This window comes from Pteronotus mesoamericanus, unplaced genomic scaffold (genome assembly GCF_021234165.1).
Source record: "Pteronotus mesoamericanus isolate MK-2021 breed Mesoamerican mustached bat unplaced genomic scaffold, CSHL_Meso_final contig_164, whole genome shotgun sequence".
Taxonomy (NCBI): Eukaryota; Metazoa; Chordata; class Mammalia; order Chiroptera; family Mormoopidae; genus Pteronotus; species Pteronotus mesoamericanus.
The window spans coordinates 8023365-8041531 of NW_026555065.1; the positions used below are offsets into that span (position 1 = coordinate 8023365).

Genomic DNA, 18167 nt, shown 5'->3' on the forward strand with positions numbered 1-18167 from the left:
GAAGGGAGAGTGGGCTTCCACTTGCAGAAATAACCCCTGTTTAATTTCTGTGTAGTTGCTGGCATTAGCATTTTTGTAAAGCATTAGATTGTTCACGCGTAAGATGTCCCAGCATGTTGGAGGCTGCATCTCAGCAGGCTGTTTGCTTGGTAAATAATTTAGGTAAAATACATTTAGATTCCTTCTGACTAGAGTAGTTGCTGCCTCCTAGGTGAGGTTCAGGTTAACTACCCAGGCTCTTTATGAGGATTTCCAATAATTGGATTGGATTCCAACTCAGTGGGCTGGACGCTGAGGTACTATGAACAGAAAAGCAAAAGGCTGTTTTCGTTGACAAAGAGCACGGCTGCTCTGCAGTTTGTGCAGTGAACTCTTCGCAGGCGTTCTTTCCTACCTGGGTTTTTGGGATAAAGGTAAGCACTTCTTTCCCTAAAATTGTAGATGACCCTGCGCGGGACAGAAGCAGTTGGTAGAAGTGTACTTGAAAGTCTTGCACATGGGGAGATTTCTAAAGAGCTTTCTGTTCCTTCCCTGTGCTCAGCCATCTCTGCTGGTGACTCTTGCTGGTTCTTAAATAATCACCAGGGAGGTGGCTGAAATGCTGCTTCCTGGGTCCGAAGTCCTAGAGGGCCTTTAATCAGTAGACCTCAGGTGGGACCCAAGGGACCGTGTCTTAATAAGTGCTTCATGTGGTTTTAATTCAGGCAGGCCTGGGACCACATTCTGACACAAACAACTTTGCATTCGTTCCCAAGGGAGAATAGTTTTTTACGGTTCAGTGTTCTTGGTGTGCATTCAGGTCAGCAGCTCCAAAATTGATTTCAGGAAACATTAGGATTGAGGTTAGAGGATATAATTGTATTTTGTTGTTGTTCTCCAGCATTTTCAAACTTGGGTGAGAGAGTTAAGTACAAAGCAAAAAACATGTATATAAACACGTGGAGGTTTTTTTTCTTTTTCCTTTTCTTTATTTGAGAGAGAGAAAGAGAGAAACACTGATTTGTTGTTGAACTTACTTATGCATTCATCGGTTGATTCTTGTATGTGCCCTGAATGGAGACAGAACCCTCAATCTTGGCTTATCAGGACCATGCTCCAACCAAGTGAGCTACCCAGTCAGGACACACGTGGTTTTCCTAATATAAAGTTAGAGCCATAAAATAGAGACAGGGAGAGCGCACATGCCAGGGAGCACACATTAGTGAGGGTAGGTATGCATGCAGGTGTGTGTGCCCAGACACGTAACCACTGAAGTAGCCTCTAACTTGAATGAGTCGTTGAATAAATCTATCCAGCCCATACTTAATTGAAACTAAATACGTTAAAGCTCGATTCAGTTAGTGTTTTATGAAAGCAGAACTGGAGGTCATTGCTCAAGTCCCTGCTGCAGATGGAGAAACTGAGATCCCAGGAGGGCAGATGTTTATCCAGATGTTTATACGCGGCTGGGCTTCAATATCTCAGTTCAGTGTCTTCATCTATAAACTAGGAAGAGAAATAACTATCTCCACTGGTTGATGAAATGATATATTTTTTGTTAGGGTGTTTTGGAAACCAAAGAGAATTAATAGCTCTAGCTCCTAATTATTATGCATATTGTGTTTTATTAACTAAAGTATTTAGAACCATGCCAAGAATTTGTTGAGGTAAAGTCACTAGTTGATTCTAGATCATTGATTGCATGCCATTCACAATGTATTAAAAAAAAAACAACCCTTTCTGCTCATTATGGAACTTTGAAAGCATATGCTCAAAAGAAAGAAAACTTTAAATTACCCATAATTCCATCCCTCAGATGATCATTGTTAAAATATTGGTATAAAGGCTTTTAGATATTTTCTTATACATGCATATGTAGTTTATAAAAATCGGGTTATACTAGGTATACTGCTTTGCAACCTTTTTTCTTTCACTTAACAGTATATTGTGAATATTTTTCCATGTCAATTAATACTTTATACCATCATTTTAATTGTGTAATATCCCATTATATAAACAGGAGAATATTTATTTAACTAGTCTCTTAGTGGACATTGGGGTTTTTTCCCCTTCATTTTTGATATTATACAAAATGCTGAAATAAGCATCTCCTATGCAGAAGTGGGATTTCTATATTGACACTGCTACACTAAAAATTAGAGCTATAGTAATAGATGCTGCAGTTGACATAACTGACTCACATATTGGTATGAATTCACTTTTATTTTTTATACCCAGAAGTTCTAACTTATAGCTTTTTGACCTTTCTAATTTGCTTGAGAGTGGAGGATACCTTCTCTGTCAGCCTGCTCGTTGCCTGTGCTTCAGAGCATCACAGGCCTGACCTTTCTGTCGCTCTGGGACGCCTGATTATCTTCAGGCCAGGCAGTTTGGAGTGTGCATGTGACCTTGTGGGCCTAGCCACTCTGCACTCTCGCCCAAGAATTACTGCCCAGTTATGGCAAAGACTCTTTATTAAACAGAGTTCATATTCAGTCAAGAGAGAGATGTTTCGCTTTCTGAATTCTTAAAATCGTGCTTTCTTAAGGTAAATGGCATGTTAGGAGTATTTCTGACATAAAATTGGAAACTTTCAGATACCAGAAGACATTGCTTATCTTTGTAAATACACATGTTCCAATTAAAATAGGTGCTAAAATATTTTGGTGGCACTTCAAAACTCCCAATTTAGATTTAATTTAGATTAAAACACTTACTCTTTTTAATAAAGTTATAAAATTGATTATTAAAATTGCCTATTGAAGATTAAAAGCAGCGGAACCTTTATTTTCCTTACAAAACAATTTAGTCTTCAATAAATATGATTGTATTAATCAATTATGCTATTAAAATACAACTGCCATATTAAATATGACTCATTTGTCATGACAGTTTCTATAATTATAGAAATTATACCTAGCTACTTATATAGTCATACTCCTGCGATAAATATAAATAATCGTCTCTATTAATCCAGTCCGCAGTTAGTGTCTATTAAATCCCCAGTTAAATGGCAATTTGGGGACTTTCACTTAAAATCCTTCTAAATCTTTGTTGTTCCATCTGGCTGCCAAAGCTCTCCAAATGCACCTCCTACTGTTGATTCCAGAAACCTAGTTATGAATAAGATAGTTTTTTTAAATACAAATATTTAAAAGGTCCATTTAGGCTTGAAGTTTGAAGTTGTCAGGGTAAAAAGAAAAGAGGGGGTACATATTGGGATGGAGGGGGTTGACAAAAAGAGACAGAACAAATTTTGATGTCCTGGTATTTTTATTTGGAAAACAGTATATACATTTTTATTTATAAAACTGTTTGAGCCCAAAGGACTACAGCATATGGTTAACTCTTCGCAACTTGTATTTCCGTAGGTGTGGATGAGGTCACCATCGTCAACATTCTGACCAACCGCAGCAATGAACAGAGACAGGACATCGCCTTCGCCTACCAGAGAAGGACCAAGAAGGTACAGAAAGTTTAGGGGATGGAAGGCAGTCCTGGTTGAATTTTATTTCCTCAGCCCTTGTTTTTTCTTCTCCTGAGCACAGGCTTGTATCAGCAAGAGCTTTCTGGAATCCTTAGGGACCCAAGGTTTCCTCTTACAACCTTGTAAGAGTCACAGCTCACACACATTGTTGCCCCCCGGAGTGCGCCTTACACATAGAGCGCGCCCTTCTCCAACCCACAGTGTGTGCAGGAGCCATTCTAGGAATAGACAAGTAGAAAGCCGTCGGGGGTAACAACAACAGGTACCATTTATTGAAGGCTTACTTTGTGCCAGGCATGTAGGCCATTTGCATGTAGCAGCAACTCATTTCATCTTTATGACTTCTGCTGACTCTTGATAAGATGTTTTCTAATTTAATCTTAGGACACTAGGTTTCACCAAATATTGATCTTGACATGCTCCTTTCATTCTTAAAAACAAACAAACATACAAAACAACAGCGGCACTTGAATTCTAAGAGCTTTGCAGCGAACGGACTGAGTAGTTCATTTGGTCTACCAGGCTATCTTCAACATTTCATGTTCCCACTCTTTAAAGGGTCTTTGTGTGCTTTTTCTCTTGCTTGTCCACTAATGGTTAAAGGACAACCCGGGGCTTATTCATCCTTTATTTTGTTGCAGTGTTAGGAAATTTTATTTTTAAGAACGGGCTGATTTATTTTTAACTACTTGCTATTAAAAGCTTTTGATTTATTCTTGGATGGTGCAGTAAGTGTGGCTTCCTGCAGGTCCTGTTTGACTTATGGCTTTCACTTGCAGCCACAGTGGAGGTGAGCTGGAAGCATCCTGGAAAATATTCCTGCTCGTGAGGTTGCCATGACCACCAGGGTTCTGGGAGTGGCGGGTCAAGCCCTATTACGGCTCCCCACTCCTCACCGCCTAAAACAGTTGGGAAGGACATAAGTAGGAAGGCATCTGGCTTCTCTCATGTCATGAGCATTAAAATTCTTCTCCCAGCCTTAGTCAGCCTTGGGCTAAGGAAAATGGTCATCTTTTACAGAAAGATACACAAACTCCTTGAGATATCTCGTTTCTGAAGGAAATCCTGGACACAGACCTTACTGTTTTGAACGGGCTGTTTGCATAAGAAAAGAGAAAGCCTGTATTCCAGATCAGTTTAGGGATATGGCCTGAGGCTGCCAAGGCAATGAACTTGAACAGCACTGGCAGAGCTAGTAGAAGTAGAGAGGAGCTGGGGGAGAGGGTTGATTTTATGTTGCTTTCATGGTCAAGCAGATGCCAGATGCCAGGTTTCTCCATATAAAGGAAGATTATGTTTTATTTATCAAACATTTCTGGAGTTTCTGTTAAGTGCAAAGCCTTGTGCTGGCATTATGAGAAGCAGGAAGTTGAACACCCATAAAGTATTCATAATAGAAGTGAAAGAAGGCAGTAGGTACACAAGTGCTATTTGAGGCTTGAACAGAGAATGGGTAGAGGGGAGTGTCAGGGGTAGGTGGAGTTTGGAATTACCTAACCTCAAAGTTCCAAATTGGAAAATTGGTGCTATAATTGGAAGGTGTTGCTTTTAAAGTCCCCTCCTACGTGCTCTGTGTAACTAGGCCAGCGGGTAGCAGGAGAAAGTCCGTGGTGAAAGGCTTGGGCCGATGATTTCTAAGATCCATCTCAGTTCTCAACCTCTCTCTCTGAACGATTCGGGGAGACTCTCTCTGAAGTAGGCTGCACATCACCTCTTAGTGCCTGCAAGTACCTCTAGGGGCTGAACATTGTATCAGTAGATGCCGTGGGGTGCTGCTGGCAAGCAGGAGAGGAAGACAGAAGGGAGAGAAGCAGAGGGGGGAAAGTGAAAAGAGAAGAAAATGATTACCACAGCAAGGTGCCGTCGTCAACCGATGACCGTGATTTGTAGGACATGTAGTCCCCGAGGCAGCATTGTGAAGAGCCACGTTGAGTTTGGGGGTATCTGTTTACATCCACGGTTGCCAACTCAGACCTCTCCTGATGTAAAGTCTGTGTTAATGTGACAGTGGAACCCTTAAGAAATAATACGCAATGGGGAAGTCAGTGGGGTAATTGAGGTGCTTTAGCCCGCCATCGTCACCATCAATCCCGTCCCAATTTGGTATGGACAAATAGATATTTTCTTGGTCTTGGATGAAGTGTTTTGCACAGGGAGGCTTCATGAGCCACTCCCAGCCATGTTGGGGCCTCTGGTCCCTCCCGGAGACTTTTTGAGGAGCCGCCCTTGGCACAGCTGTACACATATCTTTTACGGAATGTAACAAGACTCTGCTTCCCCGGAGGCTCCCCTCTAAAACCAGCTCCCTCTTATTAGGGGCCTTGACCCCAGAAAGTGCTCCGTCTTCCACAGACTCTTGCCACATGCAAGTGAATCAAAAAATGCCCTCATACTCATTGCTTTCTGAGGAATTGCATACTGCTCTGCTTTCCCTTTAATGACAGGGGGAGAAGGCAACACCTGCTCAGATTTTAAGGGATGATTGTCGGAGCGAAGTCCGATCTTTCGCTTCCTGACGCTTGTGTCTGTTGAAGGACCTGCAGCTGAGGGATAGTTTGATCCAAGTCCCTTGGATAGTCAAAGAGTCACAAACTGCATCACAAACACTTCCCTCTTACTTTCGTTTTACTTACCAGTTTTAAAGTGAATATTGGTTACCAACCAAGTTTCCCATGTTCTTGCTGTTTTTGCTAAAGGAACTTGCATCAGCACTGAAGTCAGCCTTGTCCGGCCACCTGGAGACGGTGATTCTGGGCCTATTGAAAACACCTGCTCAGTATGATGCCTCCGAGCTGAAGGCCTCCATGAAGGTAAACACGTCGAGTCTATCGAATCTGCCGTTAATATTTGTAAATTACGGCTTTTGGAGTGTAATTAGGTGATTTTCGGTTTTGTTGAATTCTCATTTGGAACCATCTTATTTTGAATGAACTGAAGCTAAAAGTCTCAGGATTTGTACCAAAAATATTTCAGTTACTTTTTTTTAAGACTGTAAAGAAATTTCATGATGCTGAGAAGTCAGTTACCAGCTGCTACTGCTTGGCACCTGGGCAATTGAACTACCATTTGGAAAAACTACTTCCTTGATTACACTTCCTCCTTAAAAACGATTTGTTACAATATTAAGGCAAAAGTAAAACTCAGAGGTTTTGGTAAGTGAAACTTGCAAATTTTGCCCATGCCCTGGGGTGTTTCTTTTTCTGACCTCCTTATCAGTTCCGTTGCTTGGTTCAAATTTGGGCAAAATCAGAACATCACAGTGCGTATGAAGAGTGATTTCAGATTGTGAGTGGTATCTTGTGTTTTGTTTAAAGTATGGTAGCACAATACTATCTTTTGCTTTTCTATTCAAAGTTATTTTGAACATGGAGTTTTGGTTTAAATAAGATCGGCAGAATTACAATTTGGAAACCCTCTGAATGTTGTGTGCACCTAAAACATCAAGTATTATATAAATGTAACAGATGCATAAACATAAGTGCATGTTACAGCAAAGTATCGTAAGACCCTTTTCAGTGCGTGGCTGCAGCACTGAGTAATCCGATACTGCCCTCTGCCGATGAACCTGGGGAAAGCCTCCGCCTTAGGGGGAGCGCTATCGTTCTGATTTTTCACTCTAAGTCCGAGAGGCGTTTTCTGTGATGCCACTGTTCCCGATTATAAAGAGACCGAGCCTGTCACCAGAGCTAATGTCACGGTTCAGTTGTCATCCCTTTCCCCAGAGAACACCCCGAGAGCGAGGCAGCTTCACATGCCAGGCATTTCCAGGGTCCAGAACTTGATAGATCGCTCAAGGCTTGCTGAAAGATTTGTTGTGAACTCTTTCTCCCTTCACTTCTTGAGTTTATTTGAGCAGACTTCCTAAGCAGGCTATAGTATTGCAGGGACGGTATAATTAAGAAGGATAAGATGTCAGCAACACTTCATGATCCTGCTTGATAAAAAGAACACTCCTAAAAATGAAGTCGTGGGGCCTTTGGAGCCATGTGAGCTGGCTTCTCCCAGGTTTCTTATGACCATCTTCACTTCAGATCAGTTTATCTTATTTTCATCAAGAATTCATTTAGTTGTGACTCAGATGATTTTACTAGTATCTATTACCAGGATTAGTCACTTGAAACGGGCCTGTTTGAGATGTCAGTCACCATTGTAATCTATGTAATGGGGCCCCATAAAATGTGCTTTGACTTTTAAACCTTTGACCTTGCGCCAGCTCTTCCATTAGCTGTCACAGCTGAGTACCCTTCTGAAATTCATAATGCTTGAAGTGACATTAACTGAACTATGCTTTCAAAACTTTTTTTTGTTTTGTTTTGACTTCTGGCAATACCAGTGGCAATATCTGCCATATGTTACAGTAGAAGTCGTCCCTGTGATAGGAATTGTGGATAATCTGTGGAAAGCCTGGGCCAAGTGTTAGAGATCGCCAAGGTCACCTTCGAATATAGAGAAAAAAAAAACTATTAGAATTTCCAGATATTAACACTGGTATGTCAGTGACAGAAGGAAACAGATCTTACATTGCATACCTGCTTTACATTTCTATGTCAGGCTATAGCATTTCTTCCAATGCATGCGTTATTTTTAGGTGGAAAAACTGGCCTCTAAAATATTTAAAGATGGTAATCATTCTATAACATTTGTATAGAATGCTTTGTAGACCTTTTGCTAAGAAGAAATGAAATGTTGTCTTTGCTAGAACCTCTGTGATTAAAAACTGTAGGAAGGGCATTGGCTCATAGATTAGATTAAGAATAAAATTCGAAATTAACTATTAACCTGAGGCTTAGTTTATATTACACAAACCACTTTTCAGGAGCATATAAACTCTAATAATTTTAATTAATAGCTGACATACTTTTCATGTGTATCAGTAAGTTTCTTATTGTAATAACACCTTATAATTGATCTACATTTTAAACAGTTGTAATTCTACTTAGTTCAAAGTGATATTTCCATATTCGGAAAGACAAGTATTAGAGAATCCTCATTATTAAATCTTGACTTTGATCATGAAGCAAGCTTTGAAATACATGTTTCATGGAGTCCTTTCAAGCTATCTGGCACACTCAAAAGTGTATATATTAAATTTGAATACATCACCCATCAAATTCTTATTCCTTAATAAAGTGTTGGTGTCTAGGTTTATTTGGCACTTCATTATTTCCCTTTGCTCCCCTAAAATGCCTGAAGATTGCATAGTAATCAAGCAAAAATGGAAATATAAGAATGAAATTTTTAACATTAACCCAATTTTACATTTCAAAGAGGTGAAGCTAAAAATATTATCTATACCTATCCTTGGTAAAAAACAAAAAACAAACAATTCCAATATAATGATGTTGGCTGCAAATGACAATGTAAAACCTATATTCCTTTATTTTATTTTGTTTTTTTTTTAATTTTTACTTATTGATTTTAGAGAGAGAGAAAGTGGAGAGACAGACAGACATCAATTTGTTGTCACTTATTTATTGGTTGATTCTTGTAGGTGCTCTGACTGGGGATTGAAACTTTAGCTGTGGCTTATGGGGACAATGCCCTAACCAACGGAGCTACTCAGTGAGGGCTATGCCTTTTTTAAAAAATAACTGAGCAAAATTGTTTAATAAAAAAAAGTTGTTTCCCATCTGTTAAAATAATGGGCGATTATAGAAATTGAAAAATAAAAAAAATGGGAATAAGAAGTTACTCATTTTATAAGCCCATCACTAAAAGGCAAACACAATATTTTGGTGTCTCTCCCTATATACCCCCCCAAACACACACACACAGACGAGCTCAAATATGTCACAGAATACAAGAATACTACTTGTATTCTGGTGAAACATTTTTTAAAGGAATAGAAAATAACATTAGCTTGTGCTGAGGAATATATTCCAGAGCCCTCAGTAGGAGCATAGAAAGGAGCATGCTTACAGACTCAGCCCATGTTTGCAGTTTACTGGCTTGAGGTCAGTGAAGTAGACAAATGGCCAGGAGGACTTCCCTGCTGATGTTTGTGATGCCTGCTGGTTCACAGGGCCTGGGGACCGATGAGGACTCTCTCATTGAGATCATCTGCTCAAGGACCAACCAGGAGCTGCAGGAAATTAACAGAGTCTACAAGGAAAGTGAGTAACCCTAGTTCTGTGATGCAGCCTCTCAGCCCAATTTCTCTAGCCCCTATCATGGCTACCGAGATAGGAGGCCCAATTACATACACAGAAAGGCCTGCCCTCTGTCCAGGGGTTTGCCATGGTCCAGGTACCTCTCCCCACCTCCTGATGGGCCGGATTTTGGTTATTACATTCCACTGGAATGTGTACAAAAGAAAAGACAGAAGAGAAATCAAAATGCATTTAAAAGATCTGATGGGAGAGGTAGATGGTATACATGGGTTTCATTTACTGGGTGTTGTCCAGCTCTGCTCAAGAGGTTCCCAACTCTGGACTGGATGGTTGTTGCAAGAGGCATGTGGACCTGTGTGCACCAAGAAGTATAGGAGGCTGTGGGTGGAAGAAATGATGCAGCTCGTGTGTGTGTGTGTGTGTGTGTGTGTGTTCCTATGTCTCAATATAGATGCTATTTTGAATAATACAATGGAAATTCATTAACAAATACTGCTTAATTCTTACTAGTTTTTGCCATTGTGCATTTTCTCAGTCAGTGGATAATAAAGCACAATTGTGTGTGTGTATCTGTATGTATGTGTGTAGCCCGTCAAATGTTTTGATGTTCAGAATGAGTATTCATAGTCAAGAAGGTTGGGAACCAATATTTTAGCCACAGAAGAGATCACTGATTCTAGGTGAGCCTGAGGACTGCTGATTTGATCTAGCTCTGTCCCTTGTTACTGACAATAGCTTTGGCTCAGATTTTATGAACATACAATTCATTGTAGGAAATCTACTCGCATTTGGGCAGGTACATCCATCCTGCCAAAGCCACTTCTGCTTTTCAGAGGCTTTGTGGGCAGGGGTAATTGGAGTGGGTGGGTGGCTGGCTACACAAGCAGGAAGCCAACTCCTATGTGATGTTTTCCAAGTGTACAAGACTGACCTGGAGAAGGACATTGTTTCTGACACATCTGGTGACTTCCGCAAGCTGATGGTTGCCCTTGCCAAGGTTGGTTTCCGGTTTATTTCTTTGTCCTTGCTTCCTCCCAAGGCGAGTCACATCCCTCATTTTATACTTGGGAACGAATTCACTCAGTCCTCTGTGCCTGCATCAGAAATTGCAGCTGCATTTTCGATGGTGGGTCTGCACGGTCCCTGAAGAGCTGTCATTTTTGTGTAACAGGATTTCTTATCCAGCAGAACTGCACGGTCAGGTGGACTCTGGGGGCCAGAGGAGTGGGAGGTGGCTTTCTGGGCCTGGCCTGGATTTATGTGCCAGCCCTTGCCATGGGACTTGGGGAAGGTCACTTTGCCTCTGTGGTCACCTAGGACCCCGTGGGAAGTGACCCTCTTGTTTCTCTCTCCTGCTCTCACTTCTTAGGAGAGGATTTGCGCATGTAGTCTTTGGCCTGGAGAGGGGGTGAGGAGGTCTTTGTTTGCTAATGCAAACACATTGATGTGAAGGACAGGCATTTCTCCGAATCTGAGTTCTGACCAGTGTGCTGTTCAATGCCTATGTGTCAGGGGAGGGAGGAGAAATTATTTCCTCTAGGAACCCTGACGACAAATGATGGCTCGGCACACTGCCCCCTGCCCACTCCCGTCTCCGCCACGGGAGCACCTCCGCGCAGCCGCCCTGCTCTCCTCTCCGCCCCCCGCCCTGTGTGCCACTGTCCTCTGATCATATCGCAATCCATTTTCACCATTTCAGTCCTCTGATCAAAGCCCATTTATGCTGCATCAAGTCCAAACTTTCTGCTTTCTTAAAAAGTCCTCCGTGCCCTGGTTCTCCCTAACCCGATCTTATCAGGGTTCCCTCGCCTTCTGCTCCAGCTGGGCGTCACCCGCTCACCGGTGCTGTCGGACTCAGCCTCCCTGTGCTGTTCCTGCGGTGCTGCGTGGCGCTCTCCCCCTGCTCTGCGCCAGCCCCATCTGACTCCTCCTTCCTGGGTCAGCTCAGCCCTTCCCCACTGTCCGCAGACCTTGCTGACTGTAAGGGGCCTAGCCCAGGCCTGGGCACCGGGGAGGGGGAGGACGAGAGGCACCACCGCCACTTCCCCGCCTCAGCTATTTTACCCATCCTTGGTCTTGTGTCCCTGTCAAAATGAAGAAAAAGTTTTAAGTGGGCATCTGTTCAATAAGTTAAATAATGGCTTACATGAGTTGGAGAGAAAAACAACGTTAACAATGTGCAAAGGAATATATTTGATGTTCTTAATTTTTTTTCTTCTGTAGGGTAGAAGAGCAGAAGATGGCTCTGTCATTGATTATGAACTGATTGACCAAGATGCCCGGGTAAGTACCAAGATTTTTTGGTGCAAGTTTCCATTTTGTGATAAGTCTCTGGATAGATTGTATAGGAATTATCTGTCCTGTGTAACAAATCACCTCCAGACGTAGTAGCTTAAAGCACAGAACTTTTATTACTGCTCAGTTTCTGTGGGTCAGCAATTGGGGAATGGCTTAGCTGGTTGCTGTGGCTCAGGCCTGTCATGAGGTGGCAGACAGGATGTTGAGCAGGGCTCCAGTCACCTGAGGGGCTGCTGGGTCAAGAGGATCTGCTCCAGGATCGTCCAACCGCATGACTGTTGGTAGAAGGCCTTGGTATCTCTTCACGTGGACCCCCATGGGGCTGCTTGAGCATCCTTACAACATGGCAGCTGGCTTTCCCCTCAGTGAGTGATCCCTGGGAGGAAGTGAGGAGGAAGCCAAGTGCTTTGTGACCTAATCTCAGGAGTCACATGCTGTCACTCTGTCCTATTCTCTTCACTAGAAGTGAGTCACTATGTCCGGCCCACAGTCCTTGGGAGGGGAAGTAGCCACCACATTTGGAAGGGAGGAATGTTAAAGAGTTTGTAGGCTTCGTTTTCACTTTGTGAGAGCACGGGTTATTGCCAGGTGTCCCCTTACACGGTTGCTGTCAATTACAGGATCCGCATGTGACTCACATATGCTCGTTTAGCCTTTGTGTGTGTGTGGAAGTACCAGTTTCTGCAGGGTGTGATACAGCTGTGCTCACTGCTGTGCATTTGGTACAAGGGAACGCCAGCAGAACAAACACTATGAGAAAGCGGAAGAAGATGGTGGAGTCGCAGGCAGGGGGACAGGGAAGGTGCAGATGCGCCCTGCCTCCTTTAAATTCTTGCCAGTTCTAGTCCCGTAATCCCTGAGAACTGTTTGTTAAGCTGATTCACGTCACTATGCACTACATGCCTTTCCCAGAGGGTCAATGGCTATCTCAAGACATTTTGTAAGAGCTGCAGAACAAAATTTATTTAAATTCATTTTCATTTTAAATTTCAGTATATTTCACACAGCACTTTTTGCAGGCAGTGAAGGGTTTTAAATAAAATAAAGAAGTTGGATTTTGCACCTCCCAGATAGTAAATGGTCACAGAATGTGTATCTACCTTTGCATTAGCCTCCCCTGCTCCCTCCCTGCCGTTAGTGTTACTTATGGCCCCTTTAAATTTCCCGGAAACTGAAAATAAGGTTGGATTGGCTCCTTTTTCAGCTCCATCTCTAAGAAGCTTGCTGCGTCTCTAAGAAGCTTGGGTGTGGGTGCCCGCCCTACAGCTGCCTTCAGTAGCTGTCCAGTATCTTACTTGCTGTTAAAATGCCAACAAGGAAGGAGGGCTGGATATGCTAATGAATGTCCCTCCATGTGTGAATGGAAGCTCTTGGTCCTATCTTGGGTGTTTAAAGAAGGAGATTTGTACAGCGCTGACCTCACAAACAATCCAGTCTCGTGCCCCTCTCTCTGTGTCTAAGGAAAACCGCTCTTGATTAAGACTTGTGACCTAATTACTACATTTTTGCTCACAACTGCAGCGCAATCACCCTTTCTCATTTGGCATTTTGAATATGTAGGTTTTTCTTTTTTTTTACCTGACCTTTTTTATGACCCTGCTGTGTGACCTTTCCTGGCGGGTTGTGCTTGTAGGATCTCTATGATGCTGGAGTGAAGAGGAAAGGAACCGATGTTCCCAAGTGGATCAGCATCATGACCGAGCGGAGCGTGTGCCACCTCCAGAAAGGTGGGTGCTGTGCGATCCCAGCCTGGGGTGTCCGTGTGGGGGTTCCTGTCTGCCAGAGCAACGTTCACTCTCCACGTTGTGCCCCCTGTTTCCCTCAGCGGGTCCATTTGCCTTTCTCTCCCGTTCTGGATCCTCTTGCCCCTAAGTAGTTCCCATGATTTGGGGCTTTAGCTTGCTGCCTCTTCTGGTCTGAGGATCATTTTATTTTGCTATATTTGTTGAAGTAATAGACTTTGCTGGATGCTATGTATCCACTCAGGAGAGATGGAGATGTTCAAACGTGGCCTGGGCAGTGCCATTCAGGACAAGTGCCTGGGACAGTTCTCCCAGGGCAATTGGTGCAATGTCATCTGTGGTTTACAATGGCAGCCTCAAGCCCCTAAGCCCCTAGGAGGCTGTGATTGTCCTTTTTTTTTTTTTTAAATCAATAACCATGTGGGGGATCATTGACGTCTTTGACCAGTGGCTCTGTTACAGTGATTATTTTTGCTTTTTCTTAGTATTTGAAAGGTACAAGAGCTACAGCCCTTATGACATGTTGGAGAGCATCAAGAAGGAAGTCAAGGGGGACCTGGAAAACGCTTTCCTGAACCTGGGTGAGTGAGTGAGGTCCCCATCCCTGGTGGACATCAGCTTTCCGTGCTGAAGCAGAAGAAACAAATGACCATTCTATTAACTCAAGTTTGTGGGGAGGTGTGGCTTCTTTACATGATTTGGGTGGCTTTATAATCTTCACCGTATAAATTTAGGAAGGGTTTAAGTTGGTAGAACAGATATTTGCCGAGGGAGAGTGAGACAACAAGAGAGAGCGCTCTGTTGGAGAAGCTCCCCTCTCCCGCAAGGGGTCCGTCGCCCTCAGGGCTCCCTGGGTTACAGCCACAGCGAGCTGAGCGTGTCAGAGGACCCCTGGTTTTCCCTTAGACCCACCCATCCTGCAGCGCATTCCTGTTGCATCAGGTCGTCCAGTTTGGGCCTAGATCAGGGCCTCACCCCAACTGCGGACAGAGGGGGACCTGACCCCTTTTCTTCTCTCCACAGTCCAGTGTATCCAGAACAAGCCCCTGTATTTTGCTGACCGACTGTATGACTCCATGAAGGTAAGGGCAGCTGGCTGTGAGGTCCATATTTCCATACTAGTCTTTTCCTTTTTTGTATCCCCAAATGGAGTCTCCTTGCCTAGCGGAAGGGGGAAGGAGTCCCCACAGTCTAGGTGCAGAAGTGCAGCAGTCAGCTGTGGCTGCATTCGACAGGCGTGAAAACCACAAATCCATCTTCTCTCTCTCCCAGTTACTTGAACATGTGTTTGTGTACAGGTAGAAAATAAAGTGCCCGGGAGAGAGGAAGTGCCAGCTGAGAATCGTGTCTGACTCCTGCTCAGACTCCTCAGTGATTCCCTCCTATTACCTCAGTGAAGACAAGCAAGGACGGGGAAGATTATGAAGTAACCACGATGTAATAGACATTGTGCAAATTACTTAATTTACTTTAAATAATTACCAAAGAACCTGAGGCTTGTCCTTTTGTTATTTTCTTTAAAAGTGAGGAGACTGGAACTGAGAAAGCTTCTGCTTGCTTGAGGTTACATGACCAGATTTGAACTTGGGTCTGTTGACTCCAAAACCAGCCCAGCAACTTTTCCTTGAATGAAGCATCTCTTCCCATAATCCCATCCCATGTTCCATGTCTCAGATGTGCTTTCTGGCTTTCAGGCCCTTCCACTTCCTCCAGGGACCCCCTCTTGTCCTTACTGCCGCTCCCCTTCTCAGGTTCCATGTAAAATATGACCCCTTCCTAGGTGCCTCTGGTCTGAGGCTCTGGAAGGGAACTCAGTGGTCCCTAGTGCTCATACCCTGCACGATGGCACAGAGCCACAATGAGAGCAGGGTGAGGTGGCCGCTCTAAGACCCGGAGAGCCGGGAACTGTTTGCTACATGTGGCCACTTGCACGCTTGTTAAACTGAGCCTTGCAGTGCTCAGCGCTCAGTACACATGCATTGAATGCACACGTGGGGGTTGTGCTGATGTCATGCTGGTGTGTTTCACGCTCATTTTTCTCTTCAGGGAATCGTTTCACTGCTACATTTGTGAAGTCTTAGTGGGTAGCATCAGGAACCCAAATCAATTCCAGTTTTTAATTAACGTTGAACATTGATGAACATTGTCAGTGAGTTATAACTCGGAACATCGGCTTGACTTTCAGGGCAAGGGGACACGCGACAAGGTCTTGATCAGAATCATGGTCTCCCGCAGCGAAGTGGACATGTTGAAAATCAGGTCTGAATTCAAGAAGAAGTACGGCAAGTCCCTGTACTACTACATCCAGGTGAGCCCGCAGTGCCGCGGCACCCCGCGTCCCCGCGGGGGGTCTGTGTGTTCTCACTCACTGGGGAAGACATGCTAGTCATCAACTATCAGGGACTTATTTTGAAAGTTGCACTGACGATTTGTCCTGGAATCCTATGGAATCAGGCAAATGTTTTCGATTTCCCACATCTGCCATTCTGCAATGATAATTGGTGTTCCGATGATGATCCTGTAAGAGCTGCTGACAAGCTCAAGAGACTGAAGTCAATTAAATTATACATTTTATTTATGTTTTCCTTTCTTGAAAAATCCGTGATAGGCCTGGCAACATTTACGCAGCACGCCCACCTCTCCCGTCTGTGCGGTGTCTGTTTTGGAGACACGGGGCGTTCCTGTGTGAGGAGTGACTGTGTGTAGCTCAGACAGGCATCGCAGCCCCCCTGTGTAAAGGATCCTGACACTCCCAACGGCAGGTCACTGCTTCCCGTGCTGAATTTAGAAGTGGGCCAGCTATGCCCAGGCTTATTCGGGCGCACGTTTAAAGTTCCGTTCCTGTTTAGACTCTTAGAAATTGCTTCTTCGCCTCCCTGGCTGATTGCCACATGACCTCAAGAATCTAGGAAACAGCATAGTGAGACAGGAAAGTCCCCCTCTTCTCTGAAATGAAGAGAGAAAGGGGTGGTGTTGGCGGGAAATCATAAGTTAGAGCAGTCACTTATCATGTTAATCCCTAGTACCTCGCCTTTGTTCCTTCTGTGTAGTAATAACGCGACTTGAGAATCCCCGTAGGCCACACTCCCTGAGAGCCCTCAGATGGTGGGGGTAGGGGTAGGGGTGGTGATCTAGGCAGGGCCTGCAGAGTCTTCTTCTGTTAACATGGGAGAGGCTCTGTGTGCTCTGGCTCTGCCTATATGTTATTGAGAAGTTTGGGCCTTTTTCTTGACTTTGCATTTCCTTTCTCTCCTTGGCCATTTATAGCAAGACACCAAGGGTGACTACCAGAAAGCGCTGCTATACCTGTGTGGTGGGGACGACTGAGGCCCGAGACGGCTCGAGTGTCCGGAAGCAGTGCTCCTGTGCTTCCAGCTAATGATTCTAGAAAATCAGCTTGCGACTAATAGCACGCCTCCCCCGCACCCCCCCGCCCCCGCCGCCCCTGTGCCCATCCCTGTGAGGATGATGTTAGCATTGCTCCTGCCCCCACTTTTTTAGTTTCCCAAGCATTGCCTGGCTTTCCCAACTAGTCTCCCTTTTAGCCAAAGAAATGAACATTCCAAGGAGTTGGAAGTGAATTCTATGATGTGAAACACTTTGCCTCTTGTGTACTGTGTCGTAAACAGATGAATAAACTGAATTTTTACTTTAGAACCTACGACTTTGTTGACCTCACTTTAAATTTGTTTAAAAATCAAACATACCTGAGGGCTGTGTGATTCCACGGGTAAGCCTGTCCTTAGAGGAAGAACACTCTAGAACTGAGCTCTTCAACAGCAGAGCCATGACCCAGATGTGACCATTTACATTTAAATTAATTTAAATGAGATAAAAATTTTATTTCCTCAGCCATGCCATCCACATTTCAAATGCTCAGGACCCATGCGTGGTAAGCAGCTGGTGTGCGGGGCAGCGCAGGTAGCGAGCAGAATCTCCATTGTAACGGGAAGTTCTCCCGGGCAGCCCCACGTGCCCAGGAGAGGCTACTGCCTATGGGGGAAATAGCCCAGAGTCACTCCTCCTCTGCTCATCTTTCTACAGCTAAATAAGCTGAAAACGAGCATCACTGGTGGCCTCACACTAGAGAGAGGGGTGGGGTGGTAGATTCTGGTTAGCAAATACTGCTAATGTTTCTTTCAGCCGTTGGATTTACAGAAATAGATCACATCCCGCCCCCGTCTCAAGGGCTGCCTTCAGTGAGCCAGGCTGCTGTGTTCTCGTAAAGCACATCTAGTGAAAGTGAATTCGGCCCACAGAGAAGGCAGCGAGTGCTTTTGACTATTAAGAAAGATGACTCAGAGGAGAAGGGCAACATTTGAACTGTGCCCTGAAGTCTAAGGCGATGTGTTATCGCTGGGAGGAAGCTCTGCACACGAGTCTTAGGGTTCTGACAATGGATAAGAGGCGATTTATACAACTGGCATACATTTCGGAAGACCCAAAGACTATATACAGTGAAAATTACATCTCCCCCTCTGCAACCAGCCAGGGGCCCGCCCCCTGCAGAGACGTGGTTTATAGTCCTTTCACAGATTGGCTGTACAATAT

The 18167-nt window shown here is 44.1% G+C and overlaps 1 protein-coding gene across 2 annotated transcripts in view; it reads left to right on the forward strand.

Annotated features, from left to right (window-relative positions):
* The window catches only part of ANXA2 (annexin A2), a 40930-nt gene extending 23874 nt beyond the window's left edge, over nucleotides 1–17056 (forward strand). For both annotated transcript variants that reach the window (XM_054565340.1, XM_054565341.1), the window contains 10 exons: nucleotides 3351–3445; nucleotides 6163–6276; nucleotides 9489–9579; nucleotides 10494–10573; nucleotides 11800–11859; nucleotides 13508–13601; nucleotides 14102–14197; nucleotides 14640–14698; nucleotides 15802–15924; nucleotides 16884–17056. In XM_054565340.1, the coding sequence (XP_054421315.1) occupies nucleotides 3351–3445; nucleotides 6163–6276; nucleotides 9489–9579; nucleotides 10494–10573; nucleotides 11800–11859; nucleotides 13508–13601; nucleotides 14102–14197; nucleotides 14640–14698; nucleotides 15802–15924; nucleotides 16884–16943 (872 nt within the window). In that variant the 3' untranslated portion in view covers nucleotides 16944–17056. The remainder of the gene's footprint in view (nucleotides 1–3350; nucleotides 3446–6162; nucleotides 6277–9488; nucleotides 9580–10493; nucleotides 10574–11799; nucleotides 11860–13507; nucleotides 13602–14101; nucleotides 14198–14639; nucleotides 14699–15801; nucleotides 15925–16883) is intronic.
* Nucleotides 17057–18167: the final 1111 nt, after the last annotated feature.